The sequence below is a fragment of the Podarcis cretensis genome (genome assembly GCF_951804945.1).
Source record: "Podarcis cretensis genome assembly, chromosome: 2".
NCBI lineage: Eukaryota > Metazoa > Chordata > Lepidosauria > Squamata > Lacertidae > Podarcis > Podarcis cretensis.
The window spans coordinates 83,523,608-83,546,185 of NC_137171.1; the positions used below are offsets into that span (position 1 = coordinate 83,523,608).

Consider the following 22,578-nt stretch of genomic DNA (forward strand, 5'->3'; position numbering starts at 1 on the left):
TAAGTGGTAGCCTCGATGGAAAAAGGGAAACAGGACATGGCCGAAGAACATATTGAACAAGCTGAACCGACATGCAGCTGAAGACTAAACACCAATAAAATAGTAGTAAGGCAATATGGATCCTTATCCTACCTTTCTTTCCAGCTGTCACAGGCAGGCTTGGTTTAAAGACTTAGTTTCATGTTAGAAGAAAGCAGGGAAAATAATTGCAAATCCCCATAAAGAATGATAAGGAAAAAAAGTGTTTTCCAACCTGTTGTTTTAACTGATGGACTAATCTGTCTTTTTCTCTTTTCAAAGCCATCACTTCTTCTTGAGTTTTCTTTTTCTTTGAAGCAGACAGTTCAAGCAAGGCAATATTTGCATCTTTTTCACTGATGGCAGCAAGGAGTGCTTCCTGTCTGATAAGATTAAAAAATAATAATGAAAACGCTTGGAAAACGTATGGTTTTTTAATTGAATATTTTAGTGCCTCTGAAGCAAAAGAGGCAACATTAATATATTAGGCATCATGAATGCATGTCTTATTCTGCATACAATGTACCCGCCCAAATTTTCTAGGTTCAATTCTATGTGCTGCTTATGATCAATTTTGAACCTGTTTGATTCAGGCAACAGCCCAGACTTCAATGACTGCAACATAAATCTAAGGAACTCAAAGTCCAAATATTGCTAATTTTCATAGTGTGTTTAGAACTGCACACTGCAAAGACTGCAACAATTAAATTGCAGAAAGGTTTGTTTCAGTTCATTACTTGGAATGTGAAGACAGTAAAGGATATTGGGGTGTCTAAAAGAGTTCCAAAATCTCATGTGTCAAGCTTTTTTTGTTCATCTGACCATCTAAACATGATGGAACCTAATAATTTTAACTCCTGATGATACAACATTTTAGCATATGATGGTACCATACGTCTTCTCTATATAAAAGCCAAAATTAAACGGTCATATGTACAGCATTCAGGCAAATTATTATTATTATTATTATTATTATTATTATTATTATTATTATTATTATTAGCTTTGTTCCATGACATTCCACAGTGGCTTGGTTGAAACTGATAGAAACTGATAGAAACAAATTGAAACAAGTTATTTAGAGCAGTTGGGGGATCAGGATAACACTGAAACTGGGGACTTCATCATACAGAAATGACTAAACCCACCCATGGCGGGTGATCCTATTGGTCTTCAGACTGGTCTGTCAGGACCCAAAACCAAGTCACAGCCTGATCTAAGGTGGGTCACGACAGCAGTACTACGACCATACAAATAGATGGTTAAAAAGGAAAAAATAAGAAATGGGTACCTAAAATCAAGTTCAAGTTAAAGATGAGCCTCAGGACTAAAAAGGCTGAAAACTATCATGATATTATAGTGTCAGTTCAAAAGCAGTTTATGTCTCCTCATCCAGTTAGCTACCACTATCAGGTCCTGCTGGTCCTGGGATATATATTTTAAAGTGGATATAACTACATGTCAGAAGAATGCTGCTGACAATACCAAGCTTGTATGAGATTATGTCTCCAGAATGGACCCCAAAGATTGGGCTAACATATCTGTTCTTGTGGAAAAGTTAATAGAACATTATTGAAACCACCGTACAGTATAACCCTAGATCCCTACAGGATCAGTTTTGCACATTTTTATGTCTCCTCTCAATAACGAAGTTAGTGCCTATATTTTGTAAAACTAATAATAAAGAATGCACATATTTTTATCATAAATATATAATCTGCTTTTGATACATTCTAGAACTTCTGTACATGTGAAATATTTCATAATTAAGTGGGCACAAAGCATAAGAGAAAAATATTGATGGGAGTATGAGGGAAATTATGGCAATGTCACAGATTCTCGTTACAGAACAGCAAAGTGGTTAGTTTACATAGAAATATACACAGGCTACCCAGCAAACCCATATTGCCTGGACCACTCAGTTTGTTTCTTTAATAGTGATTAGTGGTGGAGTCCTGTGCAGGTCTCTGGGGGCCTTTGTGCACAAGTATCAGTGGGCTCTTTGTCCCCTCCCTTTCTTCCTCAAACCACATCCCTTCTCCCTATTGGCTTCACCCCTTTAAAGTAAAATAAATATTGTGGGGCTTATTACCCTTCCACAGTGGAAAGGGTAACTTCTCTCGGATTTAACCTTCCACCTGAATTCAAAACGAATACACTCCCAGTCCTTCTCATGCCCTCGTCTCCTCTTAATTCTGCTCACAAATAAATCAACTCCACTTGAGGGAAAATAACAAAATTCTCACATTTTCTGAGCCTATCAACTCTCGATAGAAGGAGCCCACATGCTCATTTGAACAGTGAAATAGGAGGCAAAGGAGAAAACCCCTTAAAAGAAAATTAATATTCAACACACAGTGATGGAATCTCTTTAGCATTGTAAAGTATTAAGCAGAAAATTAGGCAGAAGCATTATACAGGAGATGGCTGCTCTGGAAGACATATATATTAAACATTCCATGTAGCAAAAGTATCCCTCAAATGATGTTTATTATCCTGGGATAGCAGCAGTGAAACAGAACTCTTCAGTGGGGCAAAAAGGGCATAAAGGAACTCTATCTATCTCAATTCCCCATCATAGAAGAGGAAAACTTCAATCAAACCGAAGCAAGCACCATTTGGGGATATATTTCCAATGGGCAGGTAGGGACTTCCCGCTCTGGGATAATCAAAAAGGCATCACCTTCTGAGTGTGTTAGACCAGGCATAGGCAAACTCGGCCCTCCAGATGTTTTGGGACTACAACTCCCAAACCCTGACCACTGGTCCTGTCAGCTAGGGATGATGGGAGTTGTAGTCCCAAAACATCTGGAGGGCCGAGTTTGCCTATGCCTGTGTTAGACCCTCAAGTGGTACAGGGTTGAAGGGAATGGCTGGGCTGATGTAGACTGGGTGCTTCAAATCTGCTACAGATGGTCAGATAAAGGTGATCATCAGGACAAGGGTGCTTGGGAGAGTGGCTTGGAGAAGCGCAAGTTGTCACTGATCAATGAGTCCAAAAACCAACATGGCTGCCCCTCAGGCACTAATTTGATCCTGAAAGAGAATGTGAATGCACATATGCATACATTCTAAATTCATTTAGTACACATATAAGAAATACGGTATGTGAAGAAGTGTGTAAGAACAAGCACATACATGTGTGTTCAGGACATCCACAGTCTAAACAATGTCAAAAAGAGTAAATTTTAATTTGTAGAAGTGGAATGAAGAAAACACACACACAAAAATGGTTTTAGCTACACTAAAAAAAACACCCTGTTAAGAATTAAACACTAGCAAATGCTCTCTTTTGATTGCTGTTTAACAGTTTAACCATTTTAAGAAGTCTCCTAGAAATCTTTTTTTTTTAAATTGCCTTGCCACATCACAGTCTATTTAAAAGGGAATAATGTAAACACTTCTGTTTTACTCCCTCACCTACATTAGTCAGAGAACAATATTCTCAGCTTTATTAATAGGAACTGTCCATAACTGTTAGAAAAGTAGATAAATGAAGTGATATAAAATTATGATTTCATAAGTTAACAAATACGAAAGCAAGAGCAACCAGTACTGTAATTCTTACATCCATTATTATGGAATGCATTTTGTGTAAGGACACAAAAATGCAATTAAAACACTGTAATTGAAAATGTTTGAACTAACAATATACACCCCACTCTTCATGTTCCAATCATAACTGAATGGAAAAGAAACCGCTCAATCAACTTGTCTCTATAATTGTTGTTTTCTTTCCCTTCTGACCCCAAGTATTCAACTTTAAGTTCAGTAGGAGGTAATGTCAGAGAGACAGTGATGAGAGATCCTATTTGAAACAACTTCTTTCTTTCACCCGAAAAAGGGAAAAAAAAGTTATGTTCAAACATGCTATTAATCCACAATGGTTGCACATGTACCTTTAAGGAAATACACAAAGGAACATTATCTACAGTTAAAATGTTTAATCCATGCAGCCGTACCTGAATTAGTGGCTGGTATTTATAATTTGCGTAAGAGCCTAATATGTAATAACTTCACAGATGGCAGTTCAAAATTCTAGATTTATGTGAAGAAGTTGACCATTACGAGCTGCAGGCTGCATTCAGGTGTGGGGTGCATTGTGCTAGCTTTTGTGGTCATAGTGCTACACTTCTGTTCCAATTTCCAATGTTACTTTTACACAGCAGTACCTGTTGCAGTATGGAACTGTGGCTTTATTTGTCGACATACTGCCATGTTAAGCTAAATTGCATTAGCACCAGTGGGGATGGTGTGATGTGTAAAAGAAACACACATGTTTCCATTTCTCCCCCATTCCACACATGCGTCCTTCAGTTCCCTCATGATTAAAAGTGCAGGCTTTTAAATAGGCAATAGAACGTAAAATATACTGGGAGAGCATTCAGCGACTGACAGAGTTAAATGTGTTTTTTAAAAAAGTGAGTTGAATGTTTAAAACCTTATTCTATTCTAATCATGGCAGTACGAACCAAAGTAGGTATGATATTAACTGCATGATTGCAAGTAATTTGTCTTCTTTTATAAACTTAAATAGCAGCTGGAATTGAGACTGTGGCACATGGGGAAGTGGTTAACCCTTTCCTCTCAAATCATGGCCCCCATGAAAACTGTCCTGAAAACCTCAAACCACCTTTAGGAGGGCAGCATCAACGGACCCTTCCATTCAGAACCTGATAGCAATTTCAGGGTTGGGAAGATTTTCATCAGGACCACAACGCCCATTGAGCCACTGAGAAAAAACATACACACCCTTGTATATTTTCCTTGCAGAAAGAAAAGAGGTTTGTGGGGTGAGCAGAAAAATAACACAAGATGAAAGGCCGAAACACTTCTTCATCTGCCAGTCTTTATTCCAGATCGCCGACTGCCACATATGCTAAGTGGCATACAAATTGTTGAAATAAATAAATCAAAACAGAAGCATTACATGCAACTGTGTGTCACATGTAATTTGACCTGTTATGAAAGTAGTACTAGATCTTTATACTTCAAGAAATGTCCAATCAACTGACCCATATACACCAGACAAATTTGCTCTTCAAATTCTGTCCCCTATGCATGCACACCAATTCCTGGGGGCCAAGGCTCAATGTTCTTTTTTTTAAGAGGGCCGTGGGCCCCCATTGTTTAGGGAAACACAGAGCTGTGTGCGGAGAGACATCAGGACATTGTATAACATTATGTACGTCAGGACGTCATGTCGGCCCCTCCTCAATGTTTTTTAGAAGATGGCGCCTCTGCCCCTATGTGATCATCAAATCATTCACACAAAGTAACCAGACAGACACTGAAGACTATAATTGAAAATGGTTGTGTTCTGCTTTAGGTTCATATGAATCCAGATAAGAATACTTTATTCATTCATTCATTCATTCATTCATTCATTGTTGTGTATGGCAATCATGAAAGCACTTGAATTTTGCGCTTAACTGTATATTGCAAGCACTTTTCATAAAACATTTTAAATCTCAGTATCTCTGTTTAAATTTAAAACTTCAGAACCAAACCCTTCCCTGTGTGGACAGCCATTTTGCATTTTGTAGAGATGCAATATAAGTTTAACTGCTTCAACCTAGTGGATGCTAAACAAAAAAATTAACAACACAAAGGATCAGAAGTACTAGAGGGTGAATCCAATTGCATGTGAATACAAAGGTTTTGTTTGTGTGGAACATAGCTCTGCTCAAAGTCCAGCTAAGCCAAACAGGATGAACCAATACTATAGGCAATTTGTCATTGTCAAGCTACTTGTCTTTCACCACTGTATTTTGTATGCATAAAGGACCAAGATAAAAGTTATTTGTAGAAAGAATGGTTTGATCCCTTGAGCATAGTATTCAACCCATTTTGAAGCTCACTTAAATTTATAAGCCTTGTGTGGAAAATTATTGTTGTTTTTCTAACCAAGATTTTTAAAATAACTCAAAATCAAAGTGTAAGAATCTTCTAAAATATATTATTGTAGAATGCAAGCCTAATATTGATGTTCCATAAAGCTTTGAGTTACAAAAATGACAGGATTATCCTTGTGAACAAACCAAATACTGACTACCTTTGTCCAGAAACTAAATTACTTTCCAGGATGGAAATGTCAAACAGACCACAACAAAAGAAAGCCAAGGACTATATAGATGAGCAATAGGTAAGGTGTCTTCACTTCTTCCCTTTAACTCCAGAATGACTTCTTTCTGTTGAACTCAGGGCCTTTTATAGTGATATAGTGGCTGGGGGGCGGTTTCAGATTTTTTGGGTGTGCCACCACATGACATTGTCATTATTCAGCTACTACAGATGACAGATTTTAAGACAACACTTTTATTTTGTCCATAATCAAAAAAAAAAAGGAACTAATAAAGCCATGCTGTAATTATAAAATAAATAACAACATAATATTCAGTATTTTAAGAACCTATTAAGAATTGTCAAAGAGAAGAAAAACTTGTTCTGATTCAGAAAAATGTCAGTCATAATCTAACAGTGCTGTTGTCTGAAGAAGTAGAGAGCTATAGGCAGAAACTCCACATCACGCTTTTCAGAAACTTATGTTAATTACTTACGATATGATATGATATGATATTTAAAGCACATCACGGTTCAAATTTCCTGATAATATGCTGTACAGATTTCCTAATTATTCATCAGAACTTGCTTTGCTGAGCTGCAGCATGAAAGCTTTTCCAAGCCAGCATGAAAGTTCTCAGTCAACGCAGGTGGTATCAGATGCCCCACCCTATAATTTTGGTCCTGCCAGGATGAGTGGGCAGGGTGTGCCTAATACCTTGCTATGAAGCATTTTGGTCACTATATTCTAGGCCAGGGAGGAAATTGCCTGCAGACAAAATGAGGGGTGTCTGGGGGTTTCACCTGCCTCACAGCAACTGTCACAACATGTTGGTGGGAAAGTATCAAGGTACCCAGGTAAAGGGGTCCAGGGAAAGGTTTGTGCCTGAATGCCACAGAACTTCCCAAATGGCCTCCTAGAAGGATTGCCCAGATTTGATTCAGGTCGTAGGGTGATCCTTAAATCCAGGATTGACTCTGAAGGCTCAATCAACCAGCAGACGGGCAAGTTGATTCAGAATCCATATCCAGTGCCTATGCCAAAGCCTTCTTGCATCTGCAATTAATAAAATGGTGGCCATTTTGATCCCAAAATGCTATCTTGTCTTCATTTCTACCTATCACATCCCTCAGGTTTACTGAGCCCAGGTGCACAAAAAGCCCTTAAAGCCAAACAACTGGCCAGATTTGAAATACCTTCATGTTTCAGAGTGATGAGGTACTAATATAGGTGCTACTGAAACAAAATCACTATCCAGTGTACTTCTTGGCCTAACTGTCCTAGTTTAATTTAAAAGATAAATAGTGTCAAAAAGGCAACAGATCTGAAGGAAGAACATTGCTGGGAGGTGAGGAAAATATGGAACAGATCCAAGTTATTTCAAGAATCAAGGAGAGGAGGAGTTCAGACAACAGTCCACAAATATTTCCTTAATTAGTACTTTAAAGATAGGCATGAAAAGAGTCAGATACCAGATCCATGTTGACTAATTATGACTTCCTTGTTAAAGGAGTGGCTGCAGGCATTTCCAGGAGCATGCAAGTCATATGATTCAAATTTGAGTAGGGCAGCTTACTCATTGATCTTCTTTGGTGGGTAAATGTTTCCCAAATTTGTTACAGACTAAGAAAGCAGCTTTTACAAAAGGCAGATGTAAAGATTTGGGGGGGAAGGGGGGTGTTGATCACAAACCAAGATGAGTGATTAGAATGGTGCTAGTTTCAAGTAGACCAAAATAGGCACAAGGAAATGGGTCTTCCTGAACTGTAACTGTGAAAAATATGCTATGCTTGCACAGTAGACTAAGCCCATCTATTAATACTTTCTATTGGCTAATTTGATTGCGTAGTCGAGTACAAAGACAACAAGAAACTATTTATGATGCTCTTACGGATACTATCAATAGACATAACAATTAGTTGTTTCAGTTAGAAACTACATATGCTTAACCTTCCTGTCCATAGTATCAGGAAGAAATATAAAGGAAACTTGCAAAGGCTGCATGAATCAGAAATATTTTTGTGTCTGAAAATTCATGGAATTCTGTCCCTCCCCCCCCCATCTGAATTTTGCTCTTACCTATTCAGAGTGCTGAAAAAGATTGCAGTCATAATTTAAGACTGAAGATGCAATAAAAATAAAATCGCTTTTTTTAAAGAAAAAGGTTCCACTTTTGGCAGCTAAAACTAAAAGGTATGCATGGAATGAATTTGCAATCAATCATAAAATATTATTTACTGTATGCCTCAGCACGAAAAGAGAAGACACGCAGAGTGGCTGGGGCAACCAGTCACACGGGCAGGGTATAAGTAATAAATTGTTATTATTATTCAGTTTACAATTATTGAAACAATAAACCTAATAAACATCGCCAAATACTGGATTAAACTGAAATCACCAAAATTGTATTTTGCAAAAGAGTTTAGCCCACTAAACCAATAAAACCATCCATGTCGTGGTGGGGGAATCCTGCCAGATTTGAGACTTGTTTATCATGGAGAGTCTTCTCAGTATTGAGTGGTGAGCAGGTGAGCAGAGAGTTTCTGTCTTAAATGACACAGCAATAGCCCAAAGGAAAGAGTGATGATAAGAACAGCACCTATAGATTCAAGGGCTGCTTTCACAATTATGTGTAGAGCTTTAATGAGTGATAAATTGCTTTACTGTTTTGTGTCTGGTTTTCTTGTCAAACATGCAAGCAAATCCTATGGATACAAAGTTCATATGTTCATAATTCAGATCCAATATACCTGAAACCCACATTTTCTAGGTATGCCAACCCTATAACAACTGCCTTCAGAACTGTAGCAATGAATGTATAACTTTCATATCACACTACAACTCAGTTTATGAATGACCCCATTGTTCTCCATACAAATTGATAATACAGCATGTAAGGAAAGTGGGGGACTGCTGCTGGGGGTAAATAAAGACAAATTAAAGTTCAAATGTACATAGGTTCTCTTGCAGCTGAAGGAATGGACCAGTTCCAGCCTTGAGTTATGGCTACCTCTAATTCTGAAGTTTAATATGCTTTCTTGACTTAGATAAGATTATCTGAAATGGACTGGATGACCATCAGGGCACCTTCCAACTCTACAATTTTATGATTCTAACCTGTTTGTAAATGTACTGTGCCGACATGGGCTGGAAAATGTTAGCCACCTGCACTGAATATGGAGACAGGTGTGAATGAAGCAAAAACTTATAAACTGAGCTGCAGCTGAACCTGGAATCACTTGACCAATCTTCAAAGCTGGTTATATGAATAGCCTAGGAAAATAACCAAGAGTAGTTGTTTTTTTGGCGTCCTTATGGCAAAAGTAATGGAGGAGACAAGATATTTCTCCCTAAGTTGAGCAGGCAACCTTTAAAACACTCCAATGTTCCCAAAATAAAACAAGGGGTGTTCCAAAAACATCTAAGCTTAATGGAAGAAACTGGAACGAATTCTAGCAACAGCACAAAGGTGATTGTGAACAAACAGAGCATGTGCAAAAATGCAATATTAACAAAAATAAGGCAGGCTGACTCATACACGGGTAAAGAACTGGAAAGAGGATCATACTTCAGAGAAAGAATAGAAAGTGTATTAGAAAAGGATATGAAATATGGAGTCTGTAGCGATAACTAAAATATCCAAGGCTGAACACTTACTGTGGGATAGCTTAGCCTCCTGCAGCACTTTGCCAATTGGTAAGGTAAATCTTACTACATATCAAATGCCAATGTCTGATGAAATACGTTAGAGAATTGTTGCCTATAGCCATCCGTGTATATTTGCAAAAATTTAGAGGAAGTACCTTAGAATGTAAGTGAGAAGTGGGGTCCTTTTCTCAAATGAATAATCAAGTTTATTTAATTAATTTATATCTTGCCCTTCATCACAAGATCTCAAGGCAGATCACAGAATAAAATACAAGAGAAAAATATGGGCAAATAATTAAAACAAAAACAACAAAACAATAGCTCCTCTTTCCCAAGGACACATTTAAAAGATTGTAGAATATTAATCAGCCAAAGGAACATTTTTGACTAGCACCTAAAATATATATAATGAAGGTGACAGGAGAAGCTCCCTGGAGAAAGAATTCCACAAAAGGGGAAGTCACTACAGAAAAGGCCCATTCTCACATTGTCACCCTCCAGACCTCACGTTCTTTAAGTCCACCACAAATAAGGCATTTAGGCAGAGCCTCCTGAGTGCATGTACGTGGCAGAAAACAGAACTATTGCCACATGGGGCCCACAGATCACATTATTTAACTCTCAGTTGCCCTTTTAACATGGCAATAATAAGTAGGAGAGAAAGCATGAGGAGCGTCAGACCAAAACCATTCAAAAGCTTCTAGGTCAAAACTTATTCCTTGAATTCACTACATACTATACAAACACTGTATAATATACTCCCAGTGGCCATATCCTATTACATTGCAAAGAAATTGGATTCTGCATCTCCCGGAGCTTCTGTGCAGCCATCAGTAGTAGCCACACATAGGGAGATTATTATTATTTTTAAGTCAATATTAGGCTTCCTAGTTTTGTTGAACTTTCTCTTTAGAACGCCATAGAAGAATGATTCTTCACTATTGAATTGTTTGACTGGAAAAAGTGATAAAGCTGTATGGTAACTAAATAAGGCACACCCTTCTCCATATATAATATATAACTCTGGGGGCTATTCTCTCTTGAATGTGTACAGGTGCAAATAAATGCTTGAGATGAATGAAAGGTTCCTGAAAGCTTATAGGGCAGCACCCCTCCCATTTAAGTTATACCTGAGGCTGTGCAGCATGAGCCCTGGTGAGGCATTACTGGCACTCCAGCCTCAATAAGGAAAGACAAAGGAGGGAGATTGGATCTCTCCTTCTTTAATGTGCTGCTAGAAGAAAAGAGCCTGGTGGCCTTTGAGGTGCATTTCTCCCCCAAGGGCTACTGCAATGATTGAAAGGGAAGAGGCGGCAATTTAGGGAGCAGGGTGTGTGGAGAGAAGAAAGATGATTGTGGTTGGTTGGTGCACATATATTCCATTTTGTTCCTTTTGTTTTGTATACTCGTAAAATATATGAACAGTAATAACGCACACGCGCGCGCGCGCACACACACACACACACACACACAAAAGTCCAAAAAAGAAGTTTGTAAAGTTGGTGGCTGAGGCCTGGTTGACAGAAAGAGCTGGAAGCAGGGCAGATGTGGATTTAGGGCAGCACTACCAGTTCCTCCACACATGGCGCCGGGGGCAAGGGGGTGCCTTCCTGGGCTTTGGGAAGGAGGCATGAGGGCTCTGACAGGGTCCTGGAGGCCTCCTTCCTCCTTCCCCAAACCTAGCTAGTGCTTGCCCAGCTTTTGGACAGAGGTAGGAGGATTCTAAGACCCTGCCCAAGCCTCACAGCTCCTTCCCAAAGTCTGACACCACCCTTACCTGTTTTTGGGAAGGCACCACAAAGATTGGGGGGGGGGCATTGTCAAATTTTGGCCTCACCCAGGGAGTCATTATTACCTAGGTCTGCCCCTGAACAGGGATCCATGTAATTATCTCTTTTAGGTAACATTCTGACAAAATGAATTAAATTTTAACTATTTTAAGTGTGGGCTTTTTTCCCAGCTAGTGCAATCTGCCGGACTGCGGATCCAGTCACTGACTGTAGCCAGATGCTGGCTTTCAATTTTTTGCTACCTACGTTCTTGCTGCTGTGAAGGTGACTGCCCGGACACTGAGGTCCAGCTCCGAGGGCCTTCTGGCGGTTCCCTCACTGCGAGAGGTCAAGTTACAGGGAACCAGGCAGAGGGCCTTCTCGGTAGTGGCGCCCACCCTTTGGAATGCCCTCCCATCAGATGTCAAAGCAATAAACTACTACCTGACATTCAGAAGACATCTGAAGGCAGCCCTGTTCAGGGAAGTTTTTAATATGTGACATTTTAGTGTATTTTTCATCCTTGTTGGAAGCCGCCCAGAGTGGCTGGGGAAACCCAGCCAGATGGGCGGGGTACAAATAAATTATTATTATTATTATTATTATTATTATTATTATTATTATTATTATTATTATTTTGCAAAACTCGGGCCATGCAAAGCTTGCCCCTTCTTTCAGCTAAGCTTTATAAGTCCCTGAAACTCATATCTGAGCTCAGTAAGCTTAACCTGCAGAGTGTGTGTGTGTGTGTGTGTGTGTAAATGGATGTCTCTTCTGGTGTTTTATAAGCAGGGTAAAGCCTACATTTTTCAAAGGGGTTGTTCAGAGGCTATTATAGGCCTGTTGGAAGTGGTTTGTCCTTTGGTCTTTTAGTGAGAGAATGTTTATGGCTGTTGTGACATTGCTTGTTTCATGTTGAGTTTTACGGGTTTTAATGTTATTATTTTATTGTGATGCCTTTAAGTACGCCACACTAAGCCAACCCAAACAAACAAGCCCCACGCCACATCTTTAACTAATAGCATTTTGTCATCTTCCTTTGAATAGACCAGAGCAATTGAACAAAGGGATTATCATCTCTCTCCCCACTTAAAATTAGTATGGAGCTGAGCTGTGGAATTTTTCAAGTTTAGACAATGGAGCAGCTGTGTAAAACAAGGCCCACCACATAGGATTTTGCTTGCTTCAGTTTAATGCTAATGCATCTCAGTTCACTTGGGTAAGGTGTATCAAGCATAAAGGCCTGCCGCCAGGCTCTATCACTCTTGTTTCCATTAGTATTAAGAGTGGTAGCATTAGGCAGGCAAAAGAGCACTTGTCAAGTGTTGCAAGGCCTATAGCCCGGGAGCTTTTACTTACAGGACCAGCCATACTATTCAAGGTGTCCTTTAAATGAGCAGAATCTCCAACCTTTAAACACTAGCGGTGGGAGAATAGCAATGGCTACCTGAAATAATTTAAACTGAAGAATCAACACAATTCTTAATAAATGGCTGTTGCATTTATTATGTATATAATATGTACATGTATATAAATGTATATTACATGTATATAAATGGAAAAAAATATGTCTGGGGAAGTCAGAAAACCAAGCAAACAGCCATGGATTTGCACATTGCTGCAGATTTCATTGTAAGACAGATGACAGATCTTTATCCCAAGCAGAGAGCAACTTACTCCCGGGTAAGTGCGGACAGAATTGCAACTTAAACTTGTTCATTTTTTTTAATAAGAGGGGAGAGAATGGAGAAAGGAGGATAAAAAAGCAATGGTTAAAGAAGCTCACATGCTAGTCCAGTTATATCACAGTGGTTGCTAGTTGCTAAATCTTCAAAGAACATCAATAAAAAGTCAAAATGTGTCAGACAAAAATTAACATCCAGAGCTGTTCCATCTTTTTGGCCAAGCCCTGGAATCTGTGATTAAGCACTGAATTCACGCAGTGCCTGAAGGGTATCTCTAGACAGAGTTGGGGAAAGCCCCTCTTTGAAACACTAGAGACCTATTGCCAGTCAGTATACTGAGGCAGATGGACCAATGGTCCAGTTTGTTCCTTAGTTGCCAAGATCCCTTTCCTTCACCTTGTTCCTATGGTAGAGAATAAAATCGATCTAATACATAATAATGACAAAGAAAATTGAACTACACACTTAGGATTATTCCCAATGCAACAATAACATTCATAAATATTCCACATGTACAGAGTCTCAATCTTGCATATAGGAATTTTTCAGCTATATTTTTAGCATTTCTTCTCCAAACATTCTGAATATCTGAATTTGTCTGTCTGCAATATAATGCAGTCCCTGAACTCTGAAAAAAAACCCACAATTTATTCTTAAGGAAGCAAACCACACATATTTTAAGCTCCATGTTTGAGGTTTCTTTTGTTATCAGCTATTAATCCAAACTGAAACAGGAAAAAATCAGAATCTATTAAAGATCACTGAAAACTTCAAAGGAACGAAAGTTAAGAAAAAATATATTCCAATTCTCAGCCCATGCAGCAAAGCACACATTAACAGTGGTCCAATAGCTTCCAAGTGAGGTAGTTAAGATATTATTGCTTCTGTAAACTCTAAACTGAAGTTTAAAGTAGACATGTAATCTTCAACTCCCCAAACAGTCCAATTTGGCCACTAAAGATGCTGTTTTACATTTCCAAACATTTTCCCCTTGTTGCTACTTTTTATTCTTCAGTTTTCAGGTTGTAAGCATTTGTTGCTTGCAAAGCAACTCCTTTTGAACGCAGAATCTTGGGAGGCATTTGTTACTAACTGCTAATGCAGCCTGCCAAGCAAGAACTCCCTGCTGGTGACATGACCACCTAGTGACCTCTAAAAATGTTTTAACAATGTGAAAAATATCTCCCTCTCGTAGGAAACAGCAATTTTTTAAATTAAATGTACATTGAATGTTCGCTTACATACAGATAAATGATATTCAGAGTCACCTTCTCTGTTTCCAATTTTGGCCGTTTGAAACCCAGCCCAAAACTAAATAAATAAACGTTGATACTAAGAGGAAACTAAGAGCTCTAGAGCCTTGTGATTTCACAAACAGCTTTTTTCCATTTTCTAAAATCTAAACTTTAAGCCAGACATAGAACAGGTAATGAAAAGAAACAAGTTTGGCAGCCCCTCTCTATGGCTCTTAGCTGAAAATAGATCAAGCCAAAATAAGTGGCTATAATTTGGCAGACTTAATGTCTTTAAAAGTCTGCAGTTTGTGAGGGTAAGAGTCAAACATATAATGTTTACAAATTGAAACACTATCTCTCTGTTGAAAAGACACAATGGTATACTTTCATCATCGTCATCTCAGTTTTAAGCATTAGCTTAGCAAAGGATACAAATCTCTTATGTCTATATGTGCTATGGTAAACATCGTATGTTAAAACCAGTTTATGTTGCTTTGAGAGGCTTTATTTATATTGTTGGTTTTTTATCAGGTAATTGCCTTAATGGAAACCTAAATACAGGTCTTTGAATACAACCCCAGCACAGGCTACTGACACAGGCTACTTACTGTCCCCCATCCCAGGACAGTCCTGGCTGTGCTCCCTACACTTCGGATGCTGCTTTAGCAAAAAGGTACAGATAGTGGTCTGTATTGGTGCAGTTGAAGCTTACCATGAAAAGCACAAAACAACTTCCACTTGTTGCTCTGGGCAAATGCAGATGACCAGCTTGCCACAGGCATGTCTTGTTGAAAACCCAAAGCGCAGGCAAACCTCTCCCAGTCTTTTCTTGTCTTCATCATCTGTCCATCTCCTTTACAGCTTCCCTTCCAGAAGCTTCTCCACAGGAAGTTTTCTTTCAGCTGGGAATGCTCTCTTGCTTTCCCCTGTGGACCAGGAGCTGGGTTGCTTTACTGAAAGCACCTGCACCTGTCTGATCTACATAGTTGAAAGTGTCATTTGTCAAAGGCTCATATGATGAGTTTTTCCAGCCACATCTGTGACCAGGCATCAGGAATCAAATCCTCCGCCTGAGGTACGCCAGGTGCACAGTCAACCTGTAGACCACCCAAACTTTTTTTTGGCACTACTTCTTCTGAAAAAGGAAAGGATGTTCGGGAAAGCAGCAAGACCAACCCATTCGATAGAAATAGGACAGAGGAGGTCATGTAGTAAGATCTAACTCTACCAAAGCCTCCAAGTCAGGCTTGTTCTACAGTATGAACCACCTGGAAACTCTGTGGCTGGTGGTCATAGTTGAAGTCTAGCTTCTTGCCACAGATCTGCTTCATGCCTCTGCCTCTGCCACACTTTTGCTCAACCGATTCCTTCAGTTTCATTGGAGGTGGCCTATGACCAGGAACTCTGAACTTATTCCATTTAATTTGCTGGCCTTTATTTATTTGGTTAACTGGTACTCAGTGGAAGAATCACCCAAACTTTCCATGCTTTCCTGCTAAGGATACTCCTACTGATAGTTAGTTAGACAGATATAGATAGATAGATGATAGATGATAGATGATAGATAGATAGATAGATAGATAGATAGATATAGATAATTTATTACGGTCGGAAACCAGCTTATAAAACACACTTGTGGGTACAATCCCAGAAGGAAAACAAACATTTAAAACAATGTACAACAATAAATTTGCTCCTACTGCTATGAGACTACAGTGGTAGTCCTAAGTGGTGTTGTTGCTGTTAGAGGGCTCCTTCTCCATCTATCGTGTGTGTGTGTGTGTGTGTGTGTACACAGACACACACACACATGCATGAAGTAAAACCCACTGAACTATAGGGCTGCACTGTAAGGCTGAAATCCTTTACCCACTTACCTGGAAATTTAGCCCTTTGGACTTAACGGGACTTATTTCTTTGTAGACATGTATAGGATTGCATGGTAAGAGTTGAAATTTACTTGAGGATAGAAACAAGAAGTTTATCACTGGAAACCCTGTCCTTTTAAATGCATTCAGTAGTTAATATAGCATCTGTTCATTCTTGCACATTCCTTTTTCAATTACCTGAATGATAGACACTTTTAGGTTTTATAGTACATTATAAACAAAAATGCACTTAGAGAGAGATAAAGTATATTTTCCTTCTGTAACAGAAAGAAAACAATTCTGCTCAGGTTCAGTGAGTTCTTCTTTGTCTACAATTCCTAAGTGCAATATCTTGGAGTCTCTTGCCTGTATGTTTAAAATGTAGTAAATCACACCAATTACATTCTTCAGACTGAAATACTTTGTTTCAAGAGCAATAAAACGCATTCCCAATCACTTGCCTAAAGGAGAAATAGCTTAAAGGTTATCAGGCAAGGGGAGATAACAGATTAACTCACAAAAAATTATAGGGGTTTTTTCACTGAGGGGAAAAATAAAATTAATTTGACTTCATTTCCATTGTTTGTTCTTCAACGAATAAACATACTAAAATGTGGAGATTTTAAACTAGGATTATATAAAACTGCTCAATTTTTGCCTGAATCATCTCCAAAAAGGACAACTGTTTGCCACTTCTACAACTGGTATGGAGGGTGGGTGGGTCAGAATTGCAGCTCAAGAATGAGAAGAAGTCAGTCAGATTATACTAGTTACTTTAAATGAGTTCAAGTCTTTGAGGCCAGATGAACAGCATCATTAGGTACTAAAGAACACCGCTAATGCATTTTTAGAACCTCTGTCTATCATTTTTTGAAATGGGTCCTGGGTGATGCATCACAGGACTGGACACAGGCAAATGGCCCAATCTTCAAAAAGCCAGAAGAGGGGGTGGAGATCAGGGAAACTACAGACCAGTCACACTGACTTCGATAGTAGGGAAGATATTAGGACAGATGATAAAGGAGCTTACGTAGATTTATCCAGAGGATTAGACATATTTATGGGAGATAAGGCTATCAATGGCTACTAGTCATGATGGCTGTGTTCTACTTCGTATGCCTCTGAATGGTAGTTACCAGGAATAGCTAGTGGGGAGAGTGCTGTGGTGCTCAGGTGCTGCTTTCAGGCTTCCTATTGGTATCTGATTGGCCACTGCAAGAACAGAAAGCTGGTCTAAATGGATCATGGATGCAATGCCATGCAACTCTGTAATAAACAAAACTTTGGGTGGCACATGGAAAGTCATGAGAAATGGAGTTAAGAATAATCTTGGCACCAGTTCCTCACAGATGTAGCACACAATCAAAGCTCAGCTCTGTGTGTGTGTGTGTGTGTGTGTGTGTGTGTGTGTGTGTGGCATCTTAGAATTATCCTCAAAGGGTACACATTTACCAATCCGAATGTTTCCATTTGAATCTGCTGGGAGTGTATTGCAAGGGTGAAGAAATAGGCCAGCTGGATAGACTTCACTGGTGGTCATTTTTTACCTGCCGAGTTTTTAGAACACAGCTGCCAAAACCTAGAAGTCTATTCAGGGCTTCCTTTGGCAAATGCTTGACATTCTTTGAAGGTATTTCTGCATTTCACATTTCTAAGAGAGCTGTTAAATTTTGCTAGAAATTCTGGAGACTTTAACTAATTAAGGCTTCCCTGTACTGCTACCAGCAGCAGAAATGAGTGAGCAAGGAGCTAGGCAAGACCTTCCTTCCGATTTCAATTCTGATTTGAGCTCAGTGGCGTAGCGTGGGTTGTCAGCACCCGGGGCAAGGCAAGTAATTTGCGCCCCCTAACCCGTGGATTTGCGCCCCCTAATCCGTGGATTTGCCCTAACCCCAGATGTTGTGCCCGGTGCGGCCGGGCCCCCCTGCACCCCCCACGCTACACCACTGTTTGAGCTACAAAAAAGTTTGGGGGCTTTACAAGTTCACCTCTCATTTCAGTCCCTGAAGCAATACCAAGCTTGGCTTAGACAAACTTTTCTGCCATTGAAAAGATGGAAATTTAAAGATGGCCCCTGAATTTGTTTTAATTAAAAATTGAGGTCAACTAAGTTTTGAGACTTAATATATAAAGTTGTGTATTTTTCTGTGGGTCGGGTCTTTAGGAGTTTTGTCTGCAGTGTTCAAAACAGATATTTTGCCCATAAAAACACCTAACTTGAAATGTTAATAATAATAATAATTTATTTATACCCCACCCTTCTGGACGGCTCCCAATCGAGTGTTAAAAACAATACAGCATTAAATATTAAAAACTTCCCTAAACATAGAAAAAAAGGTTAGTATTACTGAGTAGGGAGTTCTATGAGAATGATGGCAATGAGAGCTTTATGTTCCTTTTTAATAGGTTTTTATATGTTTTAATGATGGTTGTCCCATTTCTTGTAGAAAATCCTTCCAGGAAAGTCTGTTCTGGAGTACACTGCTCTTTCTTCAGGATCCTGAGACTGGTTCTCTCCCTCTCTCTCTTTATTTTTATTTTTATTTTTATTTTTGCATTGGATGCTTCCCTTCCCCAGCAATCCCTATGTGTTAATACAGAATAAGGATCCAAGTATTTTAAGTACCTGTTTAGAACTTAGACACCAAAGGGAATGGAGTGACTCATTTGCCCACCTTGGTACAGTCCACCATGCACAGATCAGGGCTGCTGGATAGCCAAGTGCTTTTTTTGGTAGGGCGAGGGGGAAAGTTGTTCCTTGCCTTCTAGTGTCGGTGCTGGCATCATGTGTCAAGAGTGTGACACATGCACAGCTGTTCCTCCTAGGTCCTGGTGAGCTTAGGCACATGCAGAGCCTTTGAGACATGACTTCTATTTGCACTGGAAAGGAGTTACATTTCTGCATCACTCCTATGGCCCAATATTATGCTGTCCTCTCCAATTATCTAATTATACCCTAGCTTTTTAAATTATAATTCCAGCTTCCCCTCACTAACCTTTGGTTCACTTGATTAAACTGTCCCGGTTAGTTATGAGTGAAATAGCCCAGAGCTAAACAACTATCTCACCCAACTGCTTGCATGCAGAATACCATCTGAGCTCAGAAGGAATGCAGAGATGCTCTGCTAATGCCTTAGAAATGCAGCAGTTCCACTAGTGATTGCTACACGTTTCAGTAATAAAGTAGTTGTTGTTGAGCCAATACCATTATATTTAACTAACCATTCCAACCAATTGCTTACAGGTATTATCATCTGGAAATTTTATTTCCCTGGCACTTTGACCCTGAAAACATTTACTTGGAAGTAAACTCAATTGCTTTGAATGGGACTTTTTACTGCCAAGTAAGATTGCTCAGGAATGCAGCCACAATCAATTTAACATCGGCAAAACATCCAAGCCACATTGCTCGACCCATTTCTGCATCTCAGAGATTATGACTTTTCTGCTGACAGAATTTATGGAGATGCAGTGATTCAATATTAAGAGCCTTCTGTTAACAGGCTGTGTTCTCAATGACCTTGCTCTTTGCTCTTTCATTATTTACATTTTCTTCTACAGTATGTCGCTAATTCCCAAAGTGTCCCCAGGGGAATATCACTGTTTTTCAAGTCAGATTGGCCTGTTGAACTTTATAAAACGTTATATGAACTAGCCAAATTGGTTATTCTGATGTTAATCTAGTCATTTTTTATTTATTTTTAAAATAGCATGAATAATTGTGACATATAAAGTAGCTTTTTCTTGTTCAGGACAGCAAAACAGCAGCATCCTTATGCTATCCTTAATCTCTGCTCCTGTGTGTATTTACAAGTCATTCATTGCCATGGTATCTACCAACACTAGGCAAAGATAAAATGGCATAAAACAAAACCCAAGAAACAAACCCAATACAAAAAGAAAACTGGCCAGCTGGCAAACTACTCAAGATTTCACAAACCTCATTCAAGGGCAAACAGTCTTGTAGATGTCTGCTTTCTGCTTGTTTTCAGACATTCTGTCTACTATTTATCTTCAAGACTGGGCAGAGTGAAGACAGGCAAACTTTGCTTTGTCCCTTCTCCTGCTCCTCTAAAAGAGGTCCATAAATGCTATTACAAAGAGTAGGTTTTGCAAAATGCATTTGCAAAAACAAAAAACCAGACTGTATAGCTCAACCGTAAGCAGAATCTATTTCTTTATTACAGCTTCAGACTATACCAGCCTTCCTCCAAGGACCTCATAGTATACACCTGGTGATTACCCTATTTTATATCTTGAACAAAGGGGTGGGCTGAGAGATAATAACTGGTCCACTCACCCACTGAGTATATGCCTAAGTCGCTATTTGAACCCACATCTGCTTCATATTGGCTCTAGAACAAACAGTCTAGGTCTTGTACAGAAGATGGAAAGTGATACAATTCCTTCTTGGAAGGCTTGCAATCTGAACTAGAAAGACAACACAGGGGTGTGAGAGCAGTCACGGTAGATGAAGTGGGACTGAAGACAAAAGGAATCATATGGTGACACAATGTGGGTAGGGTTTGCTAAGTATTGAGAATAGGCATGAGGAAAGAAAGAAAAATGGTTTTGTGAACTGGAGAACAGACTTAGGGAGATATGTGGTTTGGTGAACTGAGAAGGGAAGGTCACTCTAGGCCTACGGAACTGCATGACATACAGGGTCATTCTGTCAAAGGAAGATACAATTGGCTCATGTGAAGATTTTGTCACTATTCATATGCCACATAGTCATAGAATGGTTTCTGGCTTCAAATAGCTTGTTCCTGAGTAATCCCAATTAGAAATGGATACATCTGCTAATTTCAGTTTCTATACATTTCTAATGTTCCCTGTCTTAAGTTCAGCTCTCCACATCCCTGTCTCAGTTTGTGAAACTTTTTTTAAAGTCCTTGTGAAAATTCAACATTGTTGTGCAAGTTTCTCCTGAAACACACATTTATGCCTGCAATTTTGCCTGACATACATTTTTGCAAGTCATTTCCCCTAATGTATGCATTTTATGCACACTGCCCCTTAATATATACAGTTTGTATATGTTATGTGGTTAAAGAACTACGTTTCAAAATTTTGAGAAGTGCAAATTTCAAAAATGGCTGTGTTTTGGTTCACATATGGTTTGGGGATGTGTTTTATGTTTTCATAAAAATTCAAACCAAGCCAGAATTCTTCCCCATCCACAGACACAGTGAATGTACTAGAACTTCATGAGATATATGCATATATCCTTCAAGACATAAATATACATTTAATATATGAATACTTGTATTGGCTGGATATCTTACAAAACAATTCCTGCTACAACTCCCATAATTTGAACTTTGAAATAGCAGAGCTGAATTTGGCCCAGAACACTTACTATAACATTTTTAAAGACATGTCCCCTATACAGAATCGTAAAACAATCTTCCTGTTCATCTAGGCAAGACACACTCTCTCCCTCTCTCTCTCTTTGGTAACTAAAGCACTATAAATCATGATTGTTTTTCATCTATTACTTTTTCAAAACCAAGCTTCCATCAGAGAATTTGTTGTCTCAGCCTGATAGTATAAAATGTTTGAGCATAATGAAATGTGGATGAAATTTCACCTACTGAAAACCTTGTTAGATGGTGCTAAGCACACTTTGCACTGAAGATTGGAAAGTGGCCTCTGTGAGTGGAATGTGTCCTGTGCTGCTCCAGCACAAGAATAGCAGCACCATTTGAACAACTTAGGAAAGCAATGCTGCTGCACTACTTAGTACCACTGAAACTTCAGCTGAGCTCAGCTGAATTCCCAAAAGATATTAACAAGCTTGAAAGTTTAGGAACAAGTTTAGGAAAAAAAGCAAGGGCGATATTGCTGCATGCCAACCCAATCGCCAAGCGGTGTAAGGTTCCGGGGGTTCCAGGAGCTTACCGGGGTTCATGTTTCCTTGGGAAATGAGGCACAGTGGAAACTGTGGTGTCTTTATGAGATATGGTTTATTTACACATATATACAACTGGAGCCTACGATGGTGAGATTCACAGCATTAACACCCCAAAAGGGTCATGTTTCTCCCATAGCCACAGCCTCGGAATCAAGGAGAAACCAAACACTGCTCTGACTCTCTTCAGCTTGCTTTTTCCTCTGGCTCACAGCACTGAACTCTCAACTCTCACCTTTGTCTGGTCCACCCACTTGCCGTTTCACCCAGATCCACTTTCCTCTTTCCATTTATGGCCCATCACCTGGGCTACCACCTCAACATGGGAAGCTAACCTGGTTTATATATTAACACTTGTTGGGTCCAGGGGTTAGAAG

The 22,578-nt window shown here is 39.2% G+C and overlaps 1 protein-coding gene across 13 annotated transcripts in view; it reads right to left on the reverse strand.

Moving 5' to 3' along the window:
- The window catches only part of ERC2 (ELKS/RAB6-interacting/CAST family member 2), a 530,269-nt gene that overhangs the window by 173,692 nt on the left and 333,999 nt on the right, over positions 1 to 22,578 (reverse strand). For all 13 annotated transcript variants that reach the window (XR_013835709.1, XR_013835710.1, XM_079964988.1 and 10 more), the window contains one exon: positions 254 to 401. Coding sequence is in view for 11 of the 13 variants with exons in the window: in XM_079964988.1 (XP_079821114.1) it covers positions 254 to 401 (148 nt within the window). In the remaining 2 variants the exon portion in view is untranslated. The remainder of the gene's footprint in view (positions 1 to 253; positions 402 to 22,578) is intronic.